The 27,361-nt window shown below is 44.2% G+C and overlaps 1 protein-coding gene across 1 annotated transcript; it reads left to right on the top strand.

Annotated features, from left to right (window-relative positions):
• The first annotated feature begins 24,287 nt into the window (after nt 1-24,287).
• Nucleotides 24,288-26,732, top strand: LOC134934543 (uncharacterized). Its single transcript, XM_063929965.1, has 3 exons — nt 24,288-24,383; nt 24,810-25,620; nt 26,572-26,732. Exons 1-3 carry the CDS (start codon nt 24,288-24,290, stop codon nt 26,730-26,732), a joined length of 1,068 nt encoding a protein of 355 aa, XP_063786035.1.
• The last annotated feature ends 629 nt before the right edge of the window (nt 26,733-27,361 follow it).

The following is a 27,361-nucleotide window of genomic DNA, read 5'->3' as shown; positions in this document are numbered from 1 at the left end:
CATTCAACCATTTTAGGGAGTATCCAATTACTGGTGAAAATGCGTTATTCACTGTAATTTCGCCAAACACCTATTCAATTGTTCGCAATTCGATCCCACCCCCACCCCTCCCACCACCACCACCACCACCACCACCACCATTTTCACGGCAATTTTAATGCAAATTTCAATTCACCAACTCTGAGCAGATGATAAACTTGGGAAAAATCCCTATTTCCAGTAAAAAATGTTGGGATTTGGTTCTGAACCCCTGGGGAAAACCCCATTATTGACTAATTAGGCACTTAGAAGTTTTTAATCACTTTTAATTGGCCAATAATTACATGTCATATTTGGGGTGAAAAAGTGCAAAATGATGGAAATTGGGGTACAAGGTATAGGAGAGGTATATTGGGGTACTTGATGAGTGGGACAAGCGTTTTTAGACTTGCAGATGGGAGTAATCGGTCCGTTTCAACTTTTTTTTCAAAGTCCCCTAAAATGACCCAAATATATACTCATACCCATTTTTATGTACCCCAAGTTTAATTTTAGCACTTATTTTGCTGGAAAAAAATAGCTTTCTATCATTTTTTTACATTAAAAAAAAAATGCATATAACAGCCATTTGACCCAATTTAAGTTCCAGAAATACTTTTATTATAACCAGTAATAAACTTTTTGGGTGGGAACGGACCCATGTCACTTTTCTCTTTCGGCACCAATTTTTGGGCAATCCCATTTTTGCTAATTTGCATATGAATAGAGTGAATTGCGGGAGCGTGCATACCCGTGAAAACTGACTTTTCACCGCAAAAATGGCAATTGCGGTAAATTGCTGCGATTTCAGCGCTAATTGCATGCCCCTTTAGTATCCAGTCCCAAACTTTTCAGTTTATTTAGCAGTCTGCGATGTTGGACAGCATCAACAGCCTTACTGAAATCTAGATAAATGATATATACGGCTCCACCTTTAACTATTACTTTAGTCACACAGTCAAAAAAGTCAATAAGGTTTGTTTGACATGATCCCCCCCGTGAATCCATGCTGTTTTGGATTAGGTAATTTGTTGAATTTGAGATCATCTACAACTCTTTCTTTTAAGAGCGCTTCCATCAATTTCCCTATGACTCACTGGTTGTTGGTAGTTTCTTGCCTCTTCCTTGCTTCCATTTTTGTGCAGTGGGACTACGTTCGCTTTTTTCCAGTCCTCTGGAATTACTCCTAAAGCTAGTGACTGGTTGAATAATTCTTTTAATGGTGCTACCAGCACCCCTTTAAGCTCTTTTAGTATCCTTGGATATATCCCATCTGGCACCATTGATTTATCCACTTTCAGCTTTGAGAGTTCTGTTAGGACCTCCTCCTCTGTAAATGTACTTGTCTCATTTTTCTGATTATCGCTGCAACTTAACTGTGGCCCCTTCCCCTCACTTTCAGTAGTGAATACTGAGCAAAAATAATTATTTAGATGATCCACTATTACATTGTCTCCCTCAACAAGACTCCCAGTCTCTGTCTTTAGTCTTATTATTCTACCTTTTGTGTTTCTCCTTTCGCCTATATACCTAAAAAAAAAGTTTTGCCCCCTTTATCCACTAACTGGGCCATTTTCTCCTCAGCTTGTACCTTTGCACATCTGATTGCCTTCTTAGTCTCCTTCTGTCTAACAAGATATATCTCGTTGTCTTCATTATTTTGCATCTGCTAATATTTCTTAAAAGCGATCACTTTTGCTTTCACAATACTTGCTATTTCTTTCGCATACCACACTGGCTTCCTTTTCCTTGTGTTTTTACTAACACTTTTGTTAAAAGGTCTGTTGCCTTTATTATTGCACTTTTAATGTTTCCCACCTCTCCTGTACTCCTTCCAATTTCCACCACTCTGCCAAAGAATCGCTTACACATTTTTCCATCCCTACAAAATCAGCCTTCCTAGAACCTACTACCATTTTTGTTTTTGTATGGGATGCATCAGTCTCTGTCTTTATGCTAAACAATACTGCTTGATGAGCACTGGATCCCAGGTAAATAAAATGTTTGGTGAAGGTACCAGGACCCTGCTGCAGTCTGTTTGTCTGTCTATCACTGTGATTATTCCATGTCGGGAAGCGGTTTTGCCTGCTGGGCTCAAATGCTAGACTGCTTGGAGCTCCTCTGCGGTGGCAGAAGGAGACATGGAAGAGCCGTGCATGCAAAATAACGTCATGACCTCCGTCGGGACCAGACCAAGTGACGGATAACCTGGGGGGCAAGGGGAGGAAGGGGAGGGGATGCAGGGGAGGTTCATTGGGACACCCGGCGGGTGAGTGGACAGTATAAAAAAAATAGGTGCTGCTGCAATGTTTTATTGTGCCCCTGATTCTCGGGGACCCTCTCACCCTCTGGGCCCGATACAGGTGTCCTCTTGTTTCCCGCTGTCACCAGGCCTTAGAAATACCCCTGCTTTCAAATCATACAACACATCTTATTTAAGTCTCTTCCTTTATACAGGAGGCCACTTCTAATTCTTCACAAATACTGCCATCCGCAATATAGGCACACCTTTTCAAGGTACTGTACATGTCACCAGTAAAAAGCCTGGTCATTTAGTGTGTTGTAAATAACTTCCAGTTTATGTGGATAAAATAATAGCTTGTTAAGAAAAAGTTAAACTTGGTAGGAATATAGAGTAAATCTCTTATCTAATGGATGAATGAGCACTGGCTGCTTGAATACAATATATCTTCTTTAACTAAAGGAAACTACTGCTGACATTTTGTTAGTAGCACAGTTAAGCCTCAATATACTATATAAGTCAGAGGGAAGGAACTTCTAATTTTCATTTGTTCTGTTTGTCCCAGGAATCATTTAAATAAAATAACAGCATCTAAAAAAGTGTCTCGGCATGCTAGTTAGGCACCCTGGGACAGCGCAGCATTAACAGTTCTACAGGATGAGAGGATTTCATTCTTTTTCTGTTTGTAAAGTAACATTTCTTAGTTATAATACTTTGTGAATGTTCTTTAGTTTCCTATTCAATCTATACCCTTCCTGTGTCTGTTACATGTGAATTTGTGGAAAGTCGATAAACATCAAAAAGGGGTCAGAAACTTGTAGCAGGACGATTAATTGCAACTTTCTTTTAGGAGAATGTGCAATGACTCAAAACAACTGAGGGCTGGAGCAATGTGCTTAGTGGGTTAAGCATTGCAGGGGAGCGCTGGGCTGGAGAGGCACTCTCCCTGGCCTGGTCCGCTGCTATCCAGCGGTCAGTTGTAATTGTTCCACCTCCGTCCACCCACCTCACCCGGTCACAGTAGCATTATAATAAAGACAGGAGGCTGGCTTTTCTTTGGCTGCCACCTGCCCAGCTGTGCACCAGCGACACCCATCTGCCCATATTAAAAGAATTGATGCATGTGTTGGAAGGGTTCTGGGTGGTGCTACAGACAACAGAGTAACTTGGACTCCTTCCTCCAGTGACAGTCACCCTCCTCTAATGGCAGTGGCGGCCAGAGATGGTGCAGAAAGAAAAGCCACGCTGAAAGGAGAATATAACAGGAACCATGGGAATCACACTTCCTTCAGAATAGAGATTTTCTCAGAAGATAACTGAGCATGTGCTTTGTGAGTGCTGCTTGAGCAGGACTAGTGAATGAGGGGTGTGGTTGATAGTACTGCTGGGGTGTTATTAGTGCATGAGGGGTGTGGGTGTGAGTGCTGTTGGCAAGACTGGTGCAAGGTCTCTCTACACCCTAAGTAAAGCTTTAGCCTAGCACCTAATAACATGCAACTCCCCCCTTCCTCCATCACCACCTCTAACAGGGGGATGCAGGTGGACACTAGGTTGTCTGGGGTGTATTTCACAATTATACATATACAGAGAAAATGGGCAACACTCAAGGACTTTTAAAGTGAAAAAGTATATTGGAAACAAAGTTACAAAATTTTGAGACTTTGTTCACAATATACTTTCACTTTCAAATCCTTGAGTAAGGACCATACTTTCTGCCTATGTATACACAGTAGCTGGCTTGTTAGAAAGGGTGCGATACAGGAGGCAGGTGGTTGGGATGTCAGCGGTCATGTGACCAATATCAGTATCCCGGCAATTAGAATGCTGACAGAGACGACAAGGTAATTATTTTACTCTTCCCCTGTTCCCTAGCCTAACCCTAACCCAGCCTGGGGTGGTGGCTAGAGCTAAGACAGTGGGGTGGCAGCTAGGGCTGAGACTCAGGGTGTGGGTGGTGGCTATGGCCAACTCCTACTAAAACCCCTCCCCCGGGCCCCAACCCTAGCCGTCACCCCAATACTTACCTTCAAGATGTCAATCGTGTTCTAGCGCCGGGATTCTGAGTGGTGTCGGGATTCTGGCATCTGTCACATGATTGCTGGCATTCTGACCACTGGGATGCTGACTGCATCTTGTTAGGGAATTTAAAGGACCATACTTACCTACTTTGCTGCTGCATGGTAGGTGCATAGAGGGCATGGCCAGAGGGAAGGTGAGCTTACAGGGGCGTGGCATCACGATTGTGTCATCATGGCTCTTCCCCCACTTTACAGTGCCGAGAAAACAGGCACTGTATAGCAGAGGGCGTACCACCCATTTGTGATTTGCAGTGGGTGGCTGAAGAGGGGTGCCTGTGACTGGTGGGAAAAGAAAGAGAATGGCCCTCTCCTGGGGGGCAGGAGTGGCACCCAATTTTGGGAGGGTGGGTAAGTATGTATAGGGCACTGAGGCCAATTCACGTTTTTGCTGAGTGCTGGGATAATACAGATATAGCCATGCTCATCTTACTGCAATGTGACATGTAGCATCACGGCTTGCTGCATGGCGTGCCAGGCTGCGAATATGGAGGGAATAGTTGCAGCCTGGCATGCCATGCAGCAAGCCGGGGCACAGATTAATATAGGGAATTTCCACAGCTTCACTGATGATGATGCAGAAAAATTACTCTTCAAAGAACATTTATCGGCTACGGACAAACAATATGAAATAGAGGATATGTACCATCATTTACTCAAGCTTAAGCGCTGTGAAATTGACTTTTTGTTACATGGAGTATTCCTTTCCAACTACTATAGGGAAAAACTAATCCTCAGATGGTTCAGAATGTGCAATGTATCTACCATCGGGCGCTTTAACCCAGAATTTTGCAAAAAATGGATGGGGATATTGAATAAATGTAGCATGGACTTAATGTTTTTAGTTGTAGAATAATCAAGACATGAACTGAAAGTCACACAGGACAAATTTAACATTCAGGAATCAAAATTCAAATACAAGTTGACACATGACCCTAATCAGGACTGGCTGCATAAAATGCAAACCCAGTGTGAACAGTATAACAGGGAATTAATAAAATTCAAGCAAAACAAACAAATCATAGTCAAAAAAGATTATGATAATAACAAAGTATATTGGTTGCTAATGGGCAGCGAACCGGGAAACCATATGCCTTACAATGCCAAATCAGAACACAGTTGCTGTAAGTGAAGGGAAGCACACCAGATGGAAATGGCTACTTCCAATACTGACAGCAAATTTATACTGCAGTGCTCAGAAGGTTCCCACGACAACTCATAATTCCCTTTAGATACACCCACAGATACCCCAAAAGAAAGAAGGGGCAGGGGATGGTCACCTGCAGAAGGGACAAAAGGCAAGGCTCCAAAGAACCGAAAACAAGACGTAGACGATAATATATACAACTTATCTTCAGACAATTAAGTGACGTGGAGTACTGGAAAATTGTTTGTGCCGACCAATTTCAATGAATTGTCTTGGAAACAGACATATACAAATTTGCTAGAAAATTGAGACTACAAGAGCACTTCAAGTACCAAGCACCTTTCCTGATAGCGCCCCCATTTCAGAACACTCGGAGCGCCTTAACGTTTGATCCCCTTTCTACAAACCCATCAATAAAATAATTAATTAGGTTACTGGATGATTCAGTGACCAAATATACTAAAGCCAATCTGAATAAGACACAAAATTTTCATGATCAGAATAGACAGCGTTAAACCATCTAGGGACATATTGGGACATCATCATCCGCCCCGCTGATAAGGGGGGCAGAATTGTCATCATGGATTTGAAGTATTATAGAAGTTAAATTTTACATCAGTTGTCTAATACCACAGTTTACTTACCTCTTCCTAAGGATCCTACTATGGAATTTAAAATCGGATTGGACACAGCCTTTAAGAACAATTTAATTAAAAGCAGATTATTTGAAGTTCCTAAGCAGAACACCCTGTGGTACCCATTTTTTTTACAGTGCCAAAAATTCATAAGGATATAAAGACTCCACCAGGGAGACCCATTATCTCTGCAAACAATTCAATTTTTCAACCTATTTCCATGTTTTAGGATGAAATACTTCAACCGTTGGTCCTGAAACAAAAGACATTCATCAATTACACTACAAGCTTCCTTAACCTTATCAACAATGTATCTTATATACCAGAGGGGACTTTGCTATGCACTCTGGATGTCTGCAATTTATACACCAGCATCCCTCATATGGAAGGTCTGGAAACAATTAAAGCTTTCCTCCTGAAAGAAAAGATGGATTCCATCGATTTGGATCTTTTTCTCACACTGTTGGAAATGACTTTAGTCAAAATGTGTTTCATGTTTGATGGCAGATTCTTTCTGTAAAGAAATTGGTGCAGGATGGGGAGCAATATCTCCCCGTCTTTTGCAAATGTTTTCATGTTTCACTCTATGTTTTTTGCAGACCCAGAAATATCCGAATACATATTGTTGTTTTCTCGATATATATAGACGACTTTGGACAGGGGATATACAACGTTTCAATCAACTAGTTATGGACATCAATAACAACAACAAATCTCCCATTAAACTCACTTCACAATCCAGCTACACCACAATCCATTATTTAGACATCCAGGTCTCCATTAAGGACAATCAATTATCTACAGGGGTTTATCATAAACCCATGGACCATACTTAGGGCAAACAGTCCTCTTCCACAGGCCCTTAAACGTGGACCACCAAAGTCCCAAATGATCAGGATGGCAAGTATTACAAGTCACCATACCAAAGTGGAGGAGGCGTTAAATAAGGCCATCAAAAATTTTTTTGAGAGAGGTTACAACTTTCTGCTTGGCAACCAATTTGAAAAAGAAATTGAGAAACCTATGTCAGTCCAACATAATTTAAGCAAGGCAGAATATCAAGCCTTGCTGGGGTTGGCAGACAATAATAACTTTACATTTAGACCTGCTGACAAGGGAGGTGCCCTTGTTATACAGAACAGTAGCAAGTATATGGAAGAAATTAAGAGGCAACTATCCGATGCTATGACGTACTGACTGTTGGATAGAGATCCCATTAACCTATTTAAACAAGAACGGAAGAAACTTCTTACTGAGGCTGCAACAAGGGGAACTATAACTTCTACACTACGAGATGCCCTAATACCTGAGTACCCGAAAGTACCTATATTATATACGACCCCGAAGATACACATATCAATGGATGACCCACCAGGGCATCCTATAATTGCAGCAGTACAATCATTATTTCAGGCCATTTCAGTTTACCTAGATAGTCTCTTACAACCTTGCATACAGGCACATCCCAATTACTTATTGGACACTACCACACTGCTGAGGAAATTGAATTCCCTACCGGCATTGGATTATGAGATCTGGTTGTGCAGCATCGATGTCAGTAGCCTATATACTGTAATACCACAATGAAGAAGGCATTGATGCAGTGAGGAGTTTTCGAACAGATAACCCTTTATATGGTGGTTTAGATTTGAATTTGATGTTGGAATTGCTGCATCTTCTTTATGTCAGATAGCAGTGGCGTGCGGTGAGGTCAGTGGCTGGTGAGGCACTGCAGCCATAATGTACGCTGAGGCCCACCGATGACCCCTACCACCGCTGAGCTGATGTCTGCTACTGCCCCACAAGCCAATACCCACTGCTGCTGCTGCTAATGGCTGCTGCCTATGCCAATCTACTACAAAATTGCCGCCATCAACCGTCCTGGCCCCCCTGCCGCTAATTTGCATCTCAGTGCGATGCAGCCACTGCCAAACTTGTGATGAGCAGGCGGCTATTATATTGTAAATTTTGTAATATAAAAAATAAATATTAAGGGGGGAGGGTGATGCCAGGGAGAGGGTGACAGCATTGGGTGACACAGAGAAGGTGATGCTGACAGCATTGGGTGACACCAGGGAGAGGGTGACAGAAGTGGGTGTCAGAGAGAAGGTGACACTGACAGCATTGGGAGACAGGGAGAGGGTGACAGAAGTGGGTGCCAGAGAGAAGGTGACACTGACAGCATTGGGAGACAGGGAGAGGGTGACACCAGGGAGAGGGTGACAGAAGTGGGTTCCAGAGAGAAGGTGACACTGACAGCATTGGGAGACAGGGAGAGGGTGACAGAAGTGGGTGCCAGAGAGAAGGTGACACTGACAGCATTGGGAGACAGGGAGAGGGTGACACCAGGGAAAGGATGACAGCATTGGGTGACACAGAGAAGGTGATGCTGACAGCATTGGGTGACAGAGTGGGTGACACCAGGGAGAGGGTGACAGAAGTGGGTGTCAGAGAGAAGGTGACACTGACAGCATTGGGAGACAGGGAGAGGGTGACAGAAGTGGGTGCCAGAGAGAAGGTGACACTGACAGCATTGGGAGACAGGGAGAGGGTGACACCAGGGAGAGGGTGACAGAAGTGGGTTCCAGAGAGAAGGTGACACTGACAGCATTGGGAGACAGGGAGAGGGTGACAGAAGTGGGTGCCAGAGAGAAGGTGACACTGACAGCATTGGGAGACAGGGAGAGGGTGACACCAGGGAAAGGATGACAGCATTGGGTGACACAGAGAAGGTGATGCTGACAGCATTGGGTGACAGAGTGGGTGACACCAGGGAGAGGGTGACAGAAGTGGGTGTCAGAGAGAAGGTGACACTGACAGCATTGGGAGACAGGGAGAGGGTGACAGAAGTGGGTGCCAGAGAGAAGGTGACACTGACAGAATTGGGAGACAGGGAGAGGGTGACACCAGGGAGAGGGTGACAGAAGTGGGTTCCAGAGAGAAGGTGACACTGACAGCATTGGGAGACAGGGAGAGGGTGACAGAAGTGGGTGCCAGAGAGAAGGTGACACTGACAGCATTGGGAGACAGGGAGAGGGTGACACCAGGGAAAGGATGACAGCATTGGGTGACACAGAGAAGGTGATGCTGACAGCATTGGGTGACAGAGTGGGTGACACCAGGGAGAGGGTGACAGAAGTGGGTGTCAGAGAGAAGGTGACACTGACAGCATTGGGAGACAGGGAGAGGGTGACAGAAGTGGGTGCCAGAGAGAAGGTGACACTGACAGCATTGGGAGACAGGGAGAGGGTGACTGAAGTGGGTGCCAGAGAGAAGGTGACACTGACAGCATTGGGAGACAGGGAGAGGGTGACACCAGGGAGAGGGTGACAGAAGTGGGTGCCAGAGAGAAGGTGACACTGACAGCATTGGGAGACAGGGAGAGGGTGACACCAGGGAGAGGGTGACAGAAGTGGGTGCCAGAGAGAGGGTGATGCTGTGGAGAGGATGACAGCAGTGGGTTACACGGAGAGGGTGACACTAGGTATAGCACAATATAAAATACAACATAAACAGTACATCCCGGGGTCCGTGGAACAGCACGGGTGAGCTCACACAATGTCACACTGAAAATACACTTTTTGGGGGGCACGCTTGAAAATGTCCACAGGGATGTAAATGCACACATTTTTTTCTGGTCCTGCTCTTATCAGCGATCGTGAAGGGCACACGGAAAAGCTTTTTAGTATCAGGGTGACCCGTTCCCCCTAACGCAGACAGCAGAAGGGACCCTCTATCACTATATACTGTACTACACTCTCGGTAATTTACCTCAATATTTTTTCCTATTTTTCAGCATTCTCTCATTGGCGAATTTGTTGTAGTCTCCCTGCACTGTCCTTTGGCATCAGGGTTACGATCAGCATCTAACACCAACAGCAGAACTGTTCTGTCTGTCTTATTTTTTTTATTTACAGTACATTATACAGTGCAGGTACACAATTATGTATTCCTGTTTTAACTGGAAATACCTATGCAAATAACTATGTTACTGCACAATCTGCTGAATCAAATTGTATCAATCGCTTTCTTCAACAAAAAATTCTAACAATGTGGCAATCATAAAATAACAGTGTTGCTACCACTTACATAAGCAACAAACGTTTTAGCAATTAGAACACATCAGCGTTTCTGTTATCTTTATCACAAGCTTACAGTATATTGGCCCTCATTCCGAGTTGTTCACTCGCTAGCTGCTTTTAGCAGCAATTCACACGCTAAGCTGCCGCCCTCTGGGAGTGTATCTTAGTATAGCAAAATTGCGAACGAAAGATTCGCAAAATTGCGAGTAGAAATTTCTTAGCAGTTTCTGAGTAGCTCCAGACTTACTCTGCCACTGCGATCAGTTCAGTCAGTTTCGTTCCTGGTTTGACGTCACAAACACACCCAGTGTTCGCCCAGACACTCCCCCGTTTCTCCAGCCACTCCCGTGTTTTTCCCAAAAACGGCAGCGTTTTTTTACACACACCCTTAAAACGGCCAGTTTCCGCCCAGAAACACCCACTTCCTGTCAATCACATTACGATCACCAGAACAAAGAAAAGACCTCGTAATGCCGTGAGTAAAATACCTAACTGCATAGCAAATTTACTTGGCGCAGTCGCACTGCGGACATTGCGCATGCGCAGTAAGCTGAAAATCGCAATATAGCAAAAATCTGCAACGAGCGAACAACTCGGAATGACCACCATTGTTGCTCCTGGATCGCTCATGCTTGATCAATTGAGGTGAATACTGTTCTCTCTAATACAAGCCTATACTGTTATTCTAAAGGACCTCGATACTTTACTAATTGAGGTGACAATTGTGTCTTTTCCATATTGGGTTACTCTAACTTTACATTATTTTATATTTATGTGATCTTTTTCAAATATCACAATAATTGGCGGTTAGGGAGCAATATGATTAAGGATCATTAATGCCAATTAACTTGTTTTTTGTATTTATGCTTTTGACCGAGTGTTATGCGGATAATGAATGAGGTCCCAGTTGGAATTGCTCCTATATTACATGTGCAGTTTCAGTAATTTGTAAACATTTCATATCTTTTTGGTGTAAAACATTAATTGGTATTGTCATTTATGACTAGAGTAGTGATTATCGGATTATGTGATCAACAAATTGTGTATACATTAAAGGTCACTTTTACGTTTGATTTAATTCAATGTTTGGTATGTCTAAGTATTTTGGGGAACTGTACTCTTTTTAAGATGGAATAATAAAAGTTATGTTTTAATTTTTTCTAAGTGTGCATTTACAACCCTGCGGACATTTACAAGCGTGCCCCCCAAAAAAGAGCATTCTTTCTTCTAAGTGTATTTTCTCTGTTTATTTGGCTCTGTTGAGCACCACCAACCCGTATTATACATCTGCTCTGTTGGGCTTATAAATTAGGTAGTTTGCTTTATATCAGTACTTCATGATATAACCATCCATTTGCATCTGTTAGAGATATTTTCAGAGGCTCAGGGTGGGGATCCTGTTGCAGACATTCAATTTATGCTTTTCTGTCCACAATGTCACACTGACAAGCACTCACACTGTACTGAGGCACACACACTCACACTGAGGCACACACACTCATACTGAGACATGCACACTGTCACTCACACTGAGGCACAGACACTCATACTGAGACACAAACTCATACTGAGACATGCACACTGACACTCATACTGAGACACACACACTGTCACTCACACTGAGGCACACACACTCATACTGAGACACGCACACTGACACTCACACTGAGAAACGCACACTGTCACTCACACTGAGGCACACACACTCATACTGAGACACACACACTGACACTCATAATGAGACACACACACTGTCACTCACACTGAGGCACACACACTCATACTGAGACACACACACTGACACTCATAATGAGACACACACACTGTCACTCACACTGAGGCACACACACTCATACTGAGACACACACACTGACACTCATAATGAGACACGCACACTGACACTCACACTGAGGCACACACACTCATACTGAGACACGCACACTGACACTCATAATGAGACACACACACTGTCACTCACACTGAGGCGCACACACTCATACTGAGACACGCACACTGACACTCACACTGAGACACGCACACTGTCACTCACACTGAGGCACACACACTCATACTGAGACACACACACTGACACTCATAATGAGACACACACACTGTCACTCACACTGAGGCACACACACTCATACTGAGACACACACACTGACACTCATAATGAGACACACACACTGTCACTCACACTGAGGCACACACACTCATACTGAGACACACACACACTGACACTCATAATGAGACACGCACACTGACACTCACACTGAGGCGCACACACTCATACTGAGACACACACACTGACACTCACACTGAGGCGCCCACATTCATACTGAGACATGCACACTGTCACTCACACTACGGTACAGACACGCACACTGTCACTCACACTTAGGCACACACACTCATACTGAGACACACACTCATACTGAGACACGCACACTGACACTCACACTGAGGCACACACACTCATACTGAGACACACACTCATACTGAGACACGCACACTGACACTCACACTGAGGCGCACACACTCATACTGAGACACTCACACTGAGGCACACCCACTCATACTGACACACACTCATACTGAGACACGCACACTGACACTCACACTGAGGCGCACACACTCATACTGAGACACGCACACTAACACTCACACTGAGGCACAGACACTCATACTGAGACACACACTCATACTGAGACACGCACACTGACACTCACACTGAGGCGCACACACTCATACTGAGACACGCACACTGACACTCACACTGAGGCACACACACTCATACTGACACACTCATACTGAGACACGCACACTGACACTCACACTGAGGCACACACACTCATACTGAGACACACACTCATACTGAGACACGCACACTGACACTCACACTGAGGCGCACACACTCATACTGAGACACGCACACTGTCACTCACACTGAGGCACACACACTCATACTGAGACACACACTCATACTGAGACACACACACTGACACTCACACTGAGGCGCACACACTCATACTAAGACACACACTCATACTGAGACACACACACTGACACTCACACTGAGGCGCACTCACTCATACTGAGACACGCACACTGTCACTCACACTGAGGCACACACACTCATACTGAGACACACTCATACTGAGACACGCACACTGACACTCACACTGAGGCGCACACACTCATACTGAGACACGCACACTGACACTCACACTGAGGCACAGACACTCATACTGAGACACACACTCATACTGAGACACGCACACTGACACTCACACTGAGGCGCACACACTCATACTGAGACACGCACACTGACACTCACACTGAGGCACACACACTCATACTGAGACACGCACACTGACACTCATACTGAGACACGCACACTGACACTCACACTGAGGCGCACACACTCATACTGAGACACGCACACTGTCACTCACACTGAGGCACACACACTCATACTGAGACATGCACACTGTCACTCACACTGAGGCACACACACTCATACTGAGACACACACTCATACTGAGACACGCACACTGACACTCACACTGAGGCGCACACACTCATACTGAGACACACACTCATACTGAGACATGCACACTGACACTCACACTGAGGCGCACACACTCATACTGAGACACACACTCACACTGAGGCGCACACACTCATACTGAGACACACACACTGACACTCACACTGAGGCACACACACTCATACTGAGACATGCACACTGTCACTCACACTGAGGCACACACACTCATACTGAGACACACACTCATACTGAGACACGCACACTGACACTCACACTGAGGCGCACACACTCATACTGAGACACACACTCATACTGAGACACGCACACTGACACTCACACTGAGGCGCACACACTCATACTGAGACACACACTCACACTGAGGCGCACACACTCATACTGAGACACACACACTGACACTCACACTGAGGCACACACACTCATACTGAGACATGCACACTGTCACTCACACTGAGGCACACACACTCATACTGAGACACACACTCATACTGAGACACGCACACTGACACTCACACTGAGGCGCACACACTCATACTGAGACACACACTCATACTGAGACACGCACACTGACACTCACACTGAGGCGCACACACTCATACTGAGACACACACTCACACTGAGGCGCACACACTCATACTGAGACACACACACTGACACTCACACTGAGGCACACACACTCATACTGAGACACGCACACTGACACTCACACTGAGGCACACACACTCATACTGAGACACACACACTGACACTCACACTAAGGCGCACACACTCATACTGAGACACACACTCATACTGAGACACGCACACTTACACTTACACTGAGGCACTCGCACTTTTACTGAGACACACAGACACACTGAGGCACACACTCATACCGAGGCACACACACATTACCACAGTAGGTACCTCCAGGCTGGAGGTGCCAGCTCACACTGCAGGTGCCAGTGTCAGCAAAGTAGCAGTCAGATCGCAGGAGACTTGGCACAGTCGGGGGCGTGGCTTAATCACGGATATGTGACCACGCCCCTTTTTATAAAAATAACCCCTCACCATCAAGCAGCAGGCTCCAAAGCCAGCCCGACACTAGCTGGTGTACAGTGCCCCCCCCTTCCACTACTACTCCCTGCAGCCCTGTCACGGGGGGAGGGGGGGGGTCTCTGGTGATCTGTGGGTGTGAGCTGCCCCCCTTCCCACGTTACTTTCATTCACTCACCCCCCCTCACCTGGGTCCTGGCCTGGGCATATGTGCCTTCCGCAGAGGTGTCAGTGCTGCTCCCTGGGAGAGAGCAGTGGAGGAAGGGAGTTAGCGCCGCCCGCTGCATAAAGCACTCCCAGCTCTCTGCACCTGGCTCTCGCGGTGCTGTCTTCTGCTCTCCCCCCTTCTCCATGTACCGCTGCAAGAACAGCAAGAACAGTGCTGTGAGTAAGGAGGCAGGGAGGGGGGAGCCGCTCATAGTCAGCGCCGCATGCACTCTGTCTCCTCGGCATCCCGGCGCGCTGCAGCTGGAGCAGTGCCTGACGTGTCCCGCCGCCACTTCTCCCCACCGCGTCTATGTGATTGGACCAGCGGATCCAGCACTGGATCCGCTGTCCAATCACAGGTGCCTCGCTAGCAGGGGCGTGCTTTCCCTGCTAGCGAGGCACTTGTATAAGTGCCGCTTTCCACTCTTTTTGTAATGGGCTTTTACAGCCCAGCACATGGCCCCGCCCCCCGCTTTGTCCCGTTCCCACTGGTTACGGGAGGCACTAGCTGTCAGTGCCTCCCAAATGTAGTACATGCGGACTACAATGATTATAATAATACAAAGAGGGTACATCTGACACAGGATATGTGTCTTATGTATCTTCTTTGTATTATTTTAATCATTAGTGACAGGGGAGGCACTGCCTCCCCTGACTGCACGTCCCTGTCAGATGGTAAATATTACCTGCAATGCAGGTGTTGTGCGATGGGTGCTAGTGTAGCACCGTCATACGCAAATACAGTATTTACATGTTGCAGGTTGAAAAGGACATATTTTTTCAGATTCAGATGTGGTGTACTTCTATACAAGATTCATAGATGATTTGCTTATATTTTGGCGTGGCACTAAAGAATCATTTGTAACCTTAATTGACAAACATAATGAGCTTGACCACCCAGTTAAATTGACATACAGTATCAGCAAGTCTGAAGTAAATTTTCTTGCTGTTAAAATCACAAATAGTGCTGGTAAGCTACACACATCCCTCTTCACTAAACCAACTGACCGCAATAACCTGCTTCATAAAAATAGTTATCATCCAGAACCCCTTAAACGTGGGTTACCATATTCCCAGTTATTATGCATTAGGAGGATCACATCTGATACATGATTGGCTAGTGAACAAATTGACACTATGATTTACAAATTTCATGCACGAGGGTACCTACTTGAAATTTTGAAATCAACTAAGGAGCAAGTACTGAAATTGGATAGAAGCTCATTATTATCACATGGTTTCTCTGTTAGACTAAATGAATAAGGACTTGTACGTGCTGCTGCTGATCCCACCTCCCGAACAGCTGCAGCCGCTGGAGAGGAGACATGTCTGCAGAGAACTAGAACTACTGACAAGCTCAGATGGTAATGCAGCCAGTAGTACTCTTTTGTTAAATCTAGGGGACAGTGCCAGTCAAGATGTGTACAACTCTGCGTGTATCTCATATGTAAAATTCATTGGTTTGTTTTTCTGTCCAGATATGCATTTGGACACCCTTGTGCCAATTAGGATGAAACAAACGTGAGGTGGCCTAGTTGTTTCGTGGCCAGGTTTTATGGCGGTTGAGGTCCCAGTTGGGCCTCATGACAGACTAGGTCAGGAAGAACTTTGACCTGGGGAGCCTGTTCTGGGCCTTCCACCAAATGGATTTGGACAAAAACTTCACAGATGGGTGGCAATTGGTCTAGGATGTCTAATGGAATGGTTGGGGTCCCAGTCAGACCCAACAATTGAGTGCACCAGGCAGAACTTTGACCCAGGGAGCTTGTTCTGGGCCTTCCACTGGATGGATTTGGACAAAAACTTCACAGAAGGGTGGCAGTTGGTCTGGACTGGGGTTCCGGCTGGACCTCATGGTGGGATGCGCTGGGCAGAACTTTGATCCAGGGAGCCTGTTCTGGGCCTTTTACTGGATGGATTTGGATAAAAACTTCACAGAAGAGTGGTAAGATTGGATTGCAGAAGACATACTAGTGGGTTGATGTCCTAGTTGGACCTCCCGTTGGTATACCCTGGGCAGAACTTTGACCTGGGAAGCCTGTTCTGGGCTTTCCACTGGAAGGATTTGGACAAAAACTTCACAGAGTGATAACATTGGGTCCAAGAAAACATACTAAAGTGTTAAGGTCCAGGTCAGACCTCCTGTTGGTGTATGCCAGACAGAACTTTGACACTGGTAGGCTGTTCTGTGCCTTCCACTGGATAGATTTGGACAAAAACTTCACAGAAGGGTGGCAGTTGGTCTGGACTGGGGTTCCGGCTGGACTTCATGGCGGGATGCACTGAGCAGAACCAAAACCTTGAGTGATAACATTGGGTCCAAGAAGACACATAAGAGGTCGTGGTTGGAACTCCCATTGGTGTACACCAGAAGAACTTTGACACAGGGAGCCTGTTCTGAGACTTCCACTGGATGGATTTGGTGAAAACTTTAATGAACTGAAATAACTGACACAAATAACCATAATTTAATTACCTAAAATAACTGATTGATATAACCATAAATCAATTAACTAAACGAACTGACAGAAACAGAGATGGGAAGACAAAAAAATATTGTGTACCCAAAAGCCTTGGAATAGCAGCATAGATAACAGAAGGAAAACTTTAAACCCATCGTGCAATGTAAAAGTGACTATAAAACTGAACATAAGAGAAAGCTGGGGATCAGGGCTACTGATGACACCCCTCTAATAAAAAAACAACAATGGGCAGCCACCTCATGGGTGTGTTGGAAGAGCTACTAAGCTACAAATGAATTTTAAAATGTTGTCAGTCATTGATAAGTTAATAACTAGAACATTTAAACATGGGCCCTCATTCCGAGTTGATCGCAGAGACTCATCGCATCACAAACGGCAAGAAACTAACTACCTGCGCATGCGCAAAAGCGAAATTACGCATGCGCGAGCTGAACGATACGACACTTGTGCAGAAATACTAAAAAAAAAACTGCTCGTTACCCAGAAACGAAAAACGGGGAGTGGCGAAGGAGTGGCAGAGGCGAGACTTCGCAATGGTCCAACATGGGCGTGAAAGTGGGCGTATAGTGTGGGAGTATGCAACTAGCAATATGCGTGTTTTTCGCATAAATGCATTGTCGCTGTTAAACCTAACATAGCAATTCCTTGCAATCTTCACGCAGCAGCCGAGTAGGTCTGCAGTTACTCTGCATTTGCGAAGTAGTGTTACAAGTGTGTATGCACTAATTTGCAGTTAATTTGAGAGCACATTCATCTGTCGGCCAATTACTTCTTAAATACTGCTCAGATGAAGTCCATCAAAAAGCAATTGTGTGTAGACACATTACATGTTTAGTCTAATCACATACAAATCTGTCACACTGCCAAATAAGGTTTTTATTTGTGTTCAACTTTGTGCATAAACATTTTTGTAAACGGCATGTTTTAATGTGTGTAATATTACCAAATGCCAACAAGTAAAATTTGCCAAATTAAAAGAATAAATCCGCAACATCTAAAAAAAATAAAATGTGCCGTTTGTATATTCTAAATATCAAGACCAACATAATGCAGCATACACTTAATTTTATTCATAAAAAATACTTTTATCTTTGGTTTTAATATCTGTCAATGTTTAAAATGATGTCCTGTTGCCCATAGTAAAACAAATACAGAGTTGTGTCATTTGAAGTAATATAGACATTAAAGTGTGTTGCAAGGCATACCTGTAGCATTTTTAAAGATGCCTTTTATTTTAAATTAAGCAGATTGTTCCCTTGTTCCCCAAGTGTCTATATGCGTAGCTAATCTTTCTGGGACTAAGATTTACATAATGCATTACCAAGAATAAAGTACACAATTTTTATTTTTTTTATTTTTTATTACTGTTGTAATATATTTTGTGCTCAAAACAACATGGCTACAGGTGAGTATCACAGGCAGAGATGGACCAAGCAGCAAACAGATGCCACTGATACAAATGATATAGCAGAACTCAGTACTAGGGAAACTCCAGCTTCTGACCAAATCATAATTTAAATTGCAAAAAATAAGAGGAAACACCCTGCCAGACAAATATATTTGGACAACTGAGAAAGATTCAGGATCCACCACACAAACACAACAATACACTGCACACTAGTAAGAGGAAGATGGCTCTGGTGTTTCAGAAAAAAAGCTCACTGGCTACAATACCTCAAAACATTATTAATACATTTCACTAAGAGGGAGTTACCCATTCTGGCCACACAAGCCAACTCCAAAAAACATAGAGACAACATGAAAAACATGGGTGCTGCACATCTGGAGAGACATCACTTTCTTTTTTTTCTCCCCGCCTGATGCTGTTCTTCTTGGCTTGGTCTGCGGAGCGACCTTCGTGGGCCCTGCCCAGTGGGCTGTTCTTCCTGGGCAGGGGCAGGGGAGGGAGCCGATGTGGGTGGCTCTCTGCCACTGTGGGCAAGGGAGACAGCTATGGCCTGGAGCCCTTGCAAGATGTTATTTGCAAGGTTTTGGAATGAGGAGGCAAGTTGTTCTTGTCCCTGCCTGATCTCTGCCAGACCTTGGCAGAGTTGAGCAACACCTTGCTCAACACTGGTTCGGTGCTCACTGAGCCGGACAGCTATCTGGCTTACCTCCCGGATGACCCCGTCTTGAAAAGCATTTAGGCTCTCACCATACCTAGCTATTTCAAGCAGGATCTCTGGGATAGCAGAGGGTTGGGTGGGGGGGGGGGGGGCTAGTTGGAACCTGGAGAGGTGGGATTTGTCGTCCCACACTGCCAGACCCACTAGGTCCCTCCACCTCAGCCTCAGCCACATAACCCTCCTGTGACTCCAACTGCTCAACCCCCTGTGCAGTGTTATGTGGCAAGCAAATAGAAGAATGTGTGGAAAAAGAGTAGAATAAAGAATTAATTTTTTTTTTTTAAACAGTTTAAATACCACACAAATATGTGTGTTAACTTACCTGGCAAGTCATGTTCCGTCAGGATCTCAGGCAGGTCCGTGTCCATATGAGACACTCCTGTGCCCTCCTCATAACTCACACAGTCCATCGCCATCTCCTCCAACTCTGTAAACTCCACAGCGACAGCTGGTCCTCCACCTGTAGCCCTTGAGGCATTCCACTCCGCAGCCCTCTTGCCCTTCAGGCGGGATTTGAAGTCGGCCCAACTACATATGTTTGGTAAAATAGGGGCAAGGTAGAGTATTATTATTTAAGGTAATAAATATATAGGACACATGTTCTGCTTTTGTTTGCTATACACAACATCACAAGTAACTACCTTTTTAAGACTACTTAGCACAGAGAATGGACTGCCAAGATGCACTTACCGTCGTCTAACTTCCTGTGATGTTCTGACGATAGAGCCGACTTCATTCACAGAATGTGTGATGTCCCTCCAGATGCGATCTTTCGTAGCAGCATCCATGTTTTTCGGTCCTCTATGTATTTTGGACATGGCCTGCGTGACCAAAACACGCAACTCCCTCTTAGTGAATGCTGGCTGTCTTTTTTTACGTCTTGAGGTAGCCTGTGAGCTTTGCTCCTGTTGCTCCTCACCATCTTCCTCGTCACTAGCAGCTTCTGTATGTTGTGCTTGTGTGGGTAATGATGATTCTCCCTCAGTTTGGCCAGTATGTGTGTCTGCCAGGGTAACCCCACTTAATTGTTGGGGCTCAGAAGCTGGAATTTCTAGAGTACTGGGTCCTGCCTCTTCCGAATCCGCAGAGGCGGATTCCAGCATTTGTCTCTGGCATTCTATGCGTTTTTTTTGCCAATGCTATCTGCTGCTGCGTAATGCGGTCCATCTCTGCTGCGAAATCCTCACGAGTAGCCATGTTGGAGATGATGTCTGTACGCACAGGTGTGTGGTTATTTATAGCTACGTGCGCCGCCATAATTCACACAGGTGTACAGTATGCTAATAGTGTTACTGATTGTACTGCTTATTTAAGGGCCTGCTTTGCAGGCTTCGAGTGTGTGTATGATGAAAGGAGTTGGTGTGTTTGGCGTGAGAAGGTGGTCTTTTGTACTTTGCAGAGTGAGTAATTTTTGCATTGTCAAGCATACAGATTTACGTGTATTAGCTTATAGCAGGTAGAGCGTAGTGCGTTTTTTTCGCGAAGTTTCGTTTGTGAGTATTCCTACATTAGTAATTTTTAAAGGCAAGTATGTTTGGTGGTGCAATGCAGGTGTGTTTCAGTATTTGGTAGGATATCTGTTTAATAGAATTTTTTATTATAATTTTTTTATTTTTGTTGTAATCCTGTACTTTAGTTTTTATGTTATATTTGTTTGTTTTGTTATTTGTGCTCTTAGCCTCCTTGTGTTTCTCTTGTAGGTATTTTTTGTGGAGAATATATCCTGTTTTAGTTTAGTGGCAAATTAGCCTTCTTTATTTTGAACTGCATAAGAAGCAAATCACTGGTGCTTTCTTGAGCAGGTAAGTACCCTAGGCCTGTGTTTGTGTCTCTTTGTGGTAATTGTCTATATGTGCTCTTAGCCTCCTTGTGTTTCTCTTGAAGGTATTTTTTGTGGAGAATATATCCTGTTTTAGTTTAGTGGCAAATTAGCCTTCTTTATTTTGAACTGCATAAGAAGCAAATCACTGGTGCTTTCTTGAGCAGGTAAGTACCCTAGGCCTGTGTGTCGTGGAGTATGTGTGTGTTCAAAGTGTTTTTATAATGTTTGTAAGCACATTTGGTTTACCTTAAATTTTTTTATGTTATTATTTTTTATTTTGTATCACAGTAGGGCTGTTCTTGCCTGTAATAGCTACTAAAGGGATCCATTTTTTAAAGAATGTGTTAATAATTTTTTAACTAATTTACATTATTTATACTAAGTTGTTTGAATATATATTGTTGATGTTATTATATGGGTAAGTTTGGTTTGTTTTCAAATTGCGAATTTGTTTTGATAACCTATGTTTGAACCAATAATCTAATTTGTGCTTTCACTTTTTTTTCACAATTTGTACTTGGGCCTTAATTGATTCCAAAAGAAATGTCGTATGCTCCTGCAGTAAGTTAACACCCAGACACTTTTACTTTTATTATGGATGTCAATGTGTGTTTTTTAATTGTCTTATTCTCAATATTCTTACCTTTATTTTAAGTTGGTGATGTATTTGTGGCTGCTGAAGCCCTCCCACCCCAACCCACGGAAGCACTCCCACCCCTACCGCCAGCCCGCCAACCGCAACCGGCTCCTCATCAACCAAGGCAACGGAGGCGTGCTAGGCCACCAATTTTCCGTACCCGTGTCCTCCTTTTTGGGATGCCAGATGATGTGGTTTTGCGTAGATACAGGCTGCCACCTCATCTAATCCTAGACACTCTCTCCATAATAGAGAGTGATCTGGAGTCTTCAATTCGGTATCCTACAGCAATACCACCATTGACACAATTCCTTGCTGTGTTACATTTTGTTGCCACTGGTTCATTTCAACATGTTGTGGGAGACCTGGTTGGCATGTCGCAGGGCCAGTTCAGTAAGGTCCTGCGGCGTGTCAGCCAGGCTTTCATAAAGCGTGTAAAGCAATTTATTGCTATGCCTTTGGATGATGGTGCCCTAGATGTGGTGAAGCGGCAATTTGAGGAAGGTGGTAGTCGCTTCCCACATGTTATTGGGGTTGTGGATGGCACACATGTAGCTATTGTGCCACCAAGACATAATGAAGAAATTTATAGAAACAGGAAACTGTTTCATTCTCTGAATGTAATGGTTGTTTGTGGGCCATCCCTCCAGATCCTTTCCCTGAATGCCAAGTTCCCGGGAAACTCACATGATGCCTATGTAATTAGACAATCAGGGATATGGCAGAGATTAAGATCAAGGCAACGACAAGACATGTGGTTATTGGGTGAGTTTTTGGCCAAATTTAACAACAATTTTATTTAAAAAAAAAAATATTCTCTTTCTAATTTTATCTTCTCATCAAACAGGAGACCGTGGATATCCTTGCACCCCCTGGCTCATGACTCCTTACCGTAAGCCCAGGCCAGGACCACAGACGGCATTTAACTCCACGCTTACTGCCACTAGACAGCTGGTGGAGCGCACAATTGGGGTCCTTAAAGGACGCTTTCGTGTGCTCCACCGCACTGGTGGCGACATCATGTATTCGCCGGAGATGGCAAGTAAAATAGTGGTCCTGTGCGCTATACTCCATAGCATCGCTGTAAGGAGTCGCGTTGAGCTTCCTCACACAGAGGAATTGCCAGATGAGGAGCCAGGGGTTGGCCGGAGATTCGGTGGGGGGAGTGTTTCCCGGAGGAGAAGTGAAGTAAGGGCAAGCATTGTGCAAGAATATTTCAGGTTATAGTGTATTTTGTTCATTTTTTGCAAATTACAAAAAAACACTGTCTGCTTATGCTCATTTTTCTCTGATTTCATTTAGGTAGCTATTGTAAGGTCATTGTGTAATTGTTTTGGTGTGTGTGGGTTTTTTTTTTAATTTTGTAACAATAATCTAACATGTTAACCTTACAATGTTTTTATTCTTTGTTTCATCTTGTTACGTTGCTAAATAGTGTTTTTTTTTATTCTTTTGTTTTCTAATCCTGTTTTCTTTTAAAATAAACAACAACATATGATACTAAATGTTGGTCACTTTGTGACTGTGCAGCTGATTGTTCACACAAAATGTGGTGAGTACATAGATTTATGTTTTAATTTAATCAAAAGTGTGTGTGTGTGTGTTTTGTGTGTTTGTATGTTTGTGTTTTTGGATTTGTGAGACTAGTTTCATTTATTATCAGGCTCTTCCGCGACTGCGTATTTCCGCTCGAGCTAACTAACCCCTCTGCTCTTCACAGCACTGCAGACATCAATAAAGTTTATTTAAATGACAGCATAGATTTTAGACCAATCACATGCTAACACACACTATAAATATATGCCCAAATAAGGAAAACGTCATTGCCATGATGCGTGCAGCACCCTTCACCCGGCGGGAGCTCCGCGTGCTGGTGTCTGTGATGGACCGCCGCGTAGGCCGCGTAGGGCGTTTTGTCCCAAATCGGGTTAAGCGCGAGGCCTACGCGGAGGTCCGTAGCTTGTTGAGGACACGCATCCGCAGCCGCAGGAGCATTATTCAGTTGGAGAGGCGCTGGCGCGACCTAAGACGGCGTACGCCAGACCTGTTGGCGGAGCTACGCCAACAGGTCCGGACCCTACGTGTCCGCAGTAAGTTACATTTCGGCCCTTGACGGGTTTTACGCATAACCTTTGCATACTTTCATTAAGTGTGAGTGCTAAAATTTGCACACCTACAATTAGCATGAGTGTGTGTAGGTAGGTTAAGCAGTGATGCATACCTCCCAGCATGACCTTTTCCAGGAGGAACAGAATACTCTGCTTCTGGCCTTGTCACTTAATTTTGTTAAACCAGATTTTTCAGCACAGGTGATGGCAATCATACATTAAGAGAGAAGTGACGGAGCAGAACATTCTGTCCCTCCTGGAGAGGGTCATGTTGGGAGGTATGGTACTGACTGTATGTTGTTGTGCATAATTACTACACAGGCTGAAAACTGAACCAAATAACCTGCTCAGTGGATTTTTACAAAAACAAAATGTAGTTGAATTTTAGAACTGGGGATGTTGGCTATAACCAAAATTCAGATTCTAGTTATTATCGGATAGAAGGTGTTTAAGAAAGTTTAGTTATAATATGATTGTTTGCTAAGGACAACATCACCCAAAAAAATATTTTACTAACTTAGTAATGTTACCCCTGTCTCTTTAACATTGTACAGAACAGAGTAATAGGAATATGCTGATGTTCTAAATGTATATGTTGTAATATAAAATTTACATATCTCATTATAGGGCGAGCACAACGGCAAGGTTCTGGTGCTGGGAGGCAACAACTGCATCCTCATCCAGCCCCATCCCCTTCACGATCACCCTCACCCTCTCCTGCCCAATCCCCCTCTCCTGCCCAATCCCCCTCACCAGCCCACACCCCCTCTCTTTCCCAATCCCCCTCACCAGCCCACGCCCACTCTTTCCCAATCACCATCTCCAGCCCACACCCCCTCTCCTGCCCAATCCCCCTCTCATGCCCAATCCCCCTCTCCAGCCACCTCAGCCTCTCCTGCCCAATCCCCCTCTCATGCCCAATCCCCCTCTCCAGCCACCTCAGCCTCTCCTGCCCAATCCCCCTCTCCAGCCACCTCAGCCTCTCCTGCCCAATCCCCCTCTCCAGCCCAAACCCCCTCTCCTGCCCAATCCCCCTCTCCAGCCCAAGCACACTCTCTTTCCCAATCCCCCTCTCAAGCCCACACCCCCTCTCCAGCCCAATCCCACTCTTTTGCAAAATTCCCCTCTCTGCCCCCCTCACCCTCTGTGTCCCAACAAAACACACCACCACCCTCACCCTATCATTCCCAAACCCACTCTGAAAGAACCTCCCCCTTCCATCCTGTCACACAATTGGACCCTCCTTCCCCCATCCTGCCTCCTTCCCCCATCCAGCACCCATCCCCCATCCAGCCAACCTCTCCCCTCCAGCCTACATCCCCCAGCCAGCACCTATCCCCCATCCAGCCTCCATCACCCAGCCAGCCAACAACACCTACAGAATGGGCAGCAGAGGCCCCAGAGCCACTAGAGGGAGGTGGCCAAGTGGCAGAGGAGAGTAAGTTCGCACACATTCCTTATTTTAAATAAATAAAAATACAAAAAAAAAAAAAAAGCATTGTTGTACTGTGGCCAATCTTTTGTCTAGGTTAAATGCTTGTCTTCTTCATCATGGTATGGATGATGCATTCACATTTGTGTGCGGGACATTATATGTACAGTGTCTACATCTGGTTGATAATGACTATGTCGACAGGTTTGCCTGCACAACAAGGTTTGTATGTGAAACATTATATGCAACACATTTAGACCAGAGTTTTATTTTTTGTGTGATTTTACTTTTACAATTGAGCTTGGCTATTGCAATCTTTTCATCCAAAATTTGCAGGAGTCACTTTGTTAGCCAGCCTAACGACACAATGATTTGTGTTGTGAAAGTTACACTCACAAAATGCTTATTTGCTTTTTTAAAACCTGTTTGACCTTATTTATTTTGTAAGGCAGCCTTTCAGGGAGTATGGGCATGCTAGGATATGTTGTCCTTCTGAAGATGTTGATATGCATTGTGATGATGCAGGTCAAAACAGCACAAAAAACAAGTCTGCTTCACTATAGATGTGAATGAAGACCAGTATGGTGTTACATGTACTAATTTGGGGGTGTGATTCAAGATGGGATGTTTACCATAGCAACCAAAACAAAACAAAGTTACAGTTATTTTCCACCTTCTAGAAGAGAAGTCGAATGTGATTGGTTGCTATGGACAACATCACACCCTAAATATAACTCCCATCTTAGTACATGTACATCATGGTGTGGTAGACTTTTACACATTGTAATTTTGCAAGGACAAACATTGCTGAGTATGTTTGTGTGTTGGTATGCTAATGTTTAGTCATTTATACATCCATGATGTATATCATTTGATATGAAAGTGTGCTTTGTGGAATTGTGATGTAATAGGTAATGTGAGTGATGTTTTAATTTTAATTTTTACTCTGAATTTCAGATGATGCCATTGGAGATCCCACAAGACTGGCAGCCATCGTGGGAAGGCTTAAATCACATTTGGAGGCCATGTTGGCCGAAGTTAATAATTTGGATAATTTAATGGAAAAAAAGAAAAAAAAAATTATGTTTATAAAAATAATAATATTGTTGACTAAATAAAATAACAAATTTAATGTTATGCGCTTGTGTTGTTTTTGAAACAAAAATATTCAAGCATATTGCAAAGCAGAAATTGGTTTCCTAACAAAAAAAACACAAACAAATTATGAGGTTTATTCTTAGTTGTTACATAAAAATTAGGTTAGTTAGTAGCTTATTTATAACAACAAAAATGGAAACACATACATTCACACACTAAACATACACAACAAATTATGCTATCTACATTTATGTCAGGCACAGTTTACACATCTCTTGCACTTCTTTAAAATCAAACATGGTAATGTCCAATTATGCCTCCAAAGTTTGCTTGAGGTATTCTTTGCATACTTAATTGGTCATGCACACAATCAATTATTACACTAATTGGATTTATAATTGAGGGACGCTTGCTGAGTTTGAATTGCAAGGTGACATCTAAATTAGGGGTAGTAAACCATTGCTGTGCGTTTGTTTGCTCAAATCTTAGCATATTTAAGAGGAATGCGTAAATCTACGATGACATCGTATTTTTGCTATGATGTTTGTGCGTATGCGTTGGATTCGCAATAATGCGTTGTAATTTGGCATACGCCTACCATGTGTAGTACTGCGTACGAAATTGCAAATTTACGTTGGGGGCGGATGTT

Source organism: Pseudophryne corroboree, chromosome 6, assembly GCF_028390025.1.
Source record: "Pseudophryne corroboree isolate aPseCor3 chromosome 6, aPseCor3.hap2, whole genome shotgun sequence".
NCBI classification, from domain to species: Eukaryota; Metazoa; Chordata; class Amphibia; order Anura; family Myobatrachidae; genus Pseudophryne; species Pseudophryne corroboree.
The sequence above is the reverse complement of the archived record's forward strand: the minus strand, read 5'-3'. Positions and strand labels throughout refer to the sequence as shown.

Coding starts and splice junctions, on each gene's coding strand:
- LOC134934543 (XM_063929965.1), top strand. CDS start 24,288: ATGCATACCTCCCAGCATGACCTTTTCCAGGAGGAACAGAATACTCTG. Junction 24,384..24,809: donor AACCAGATTTTTCAGCACAG/GTGATGGCAATC, acceptor ATCTCATTATAG/GGCGAGCACAACGGCAAGGT. Junction 25,621..26,571: donor TGGCCAAGTGGCAGAGGAGA/GTAAGTTCGCAC, acceptor TCTGAATTTCAG/ATGATGCCATTGGAGATCCC.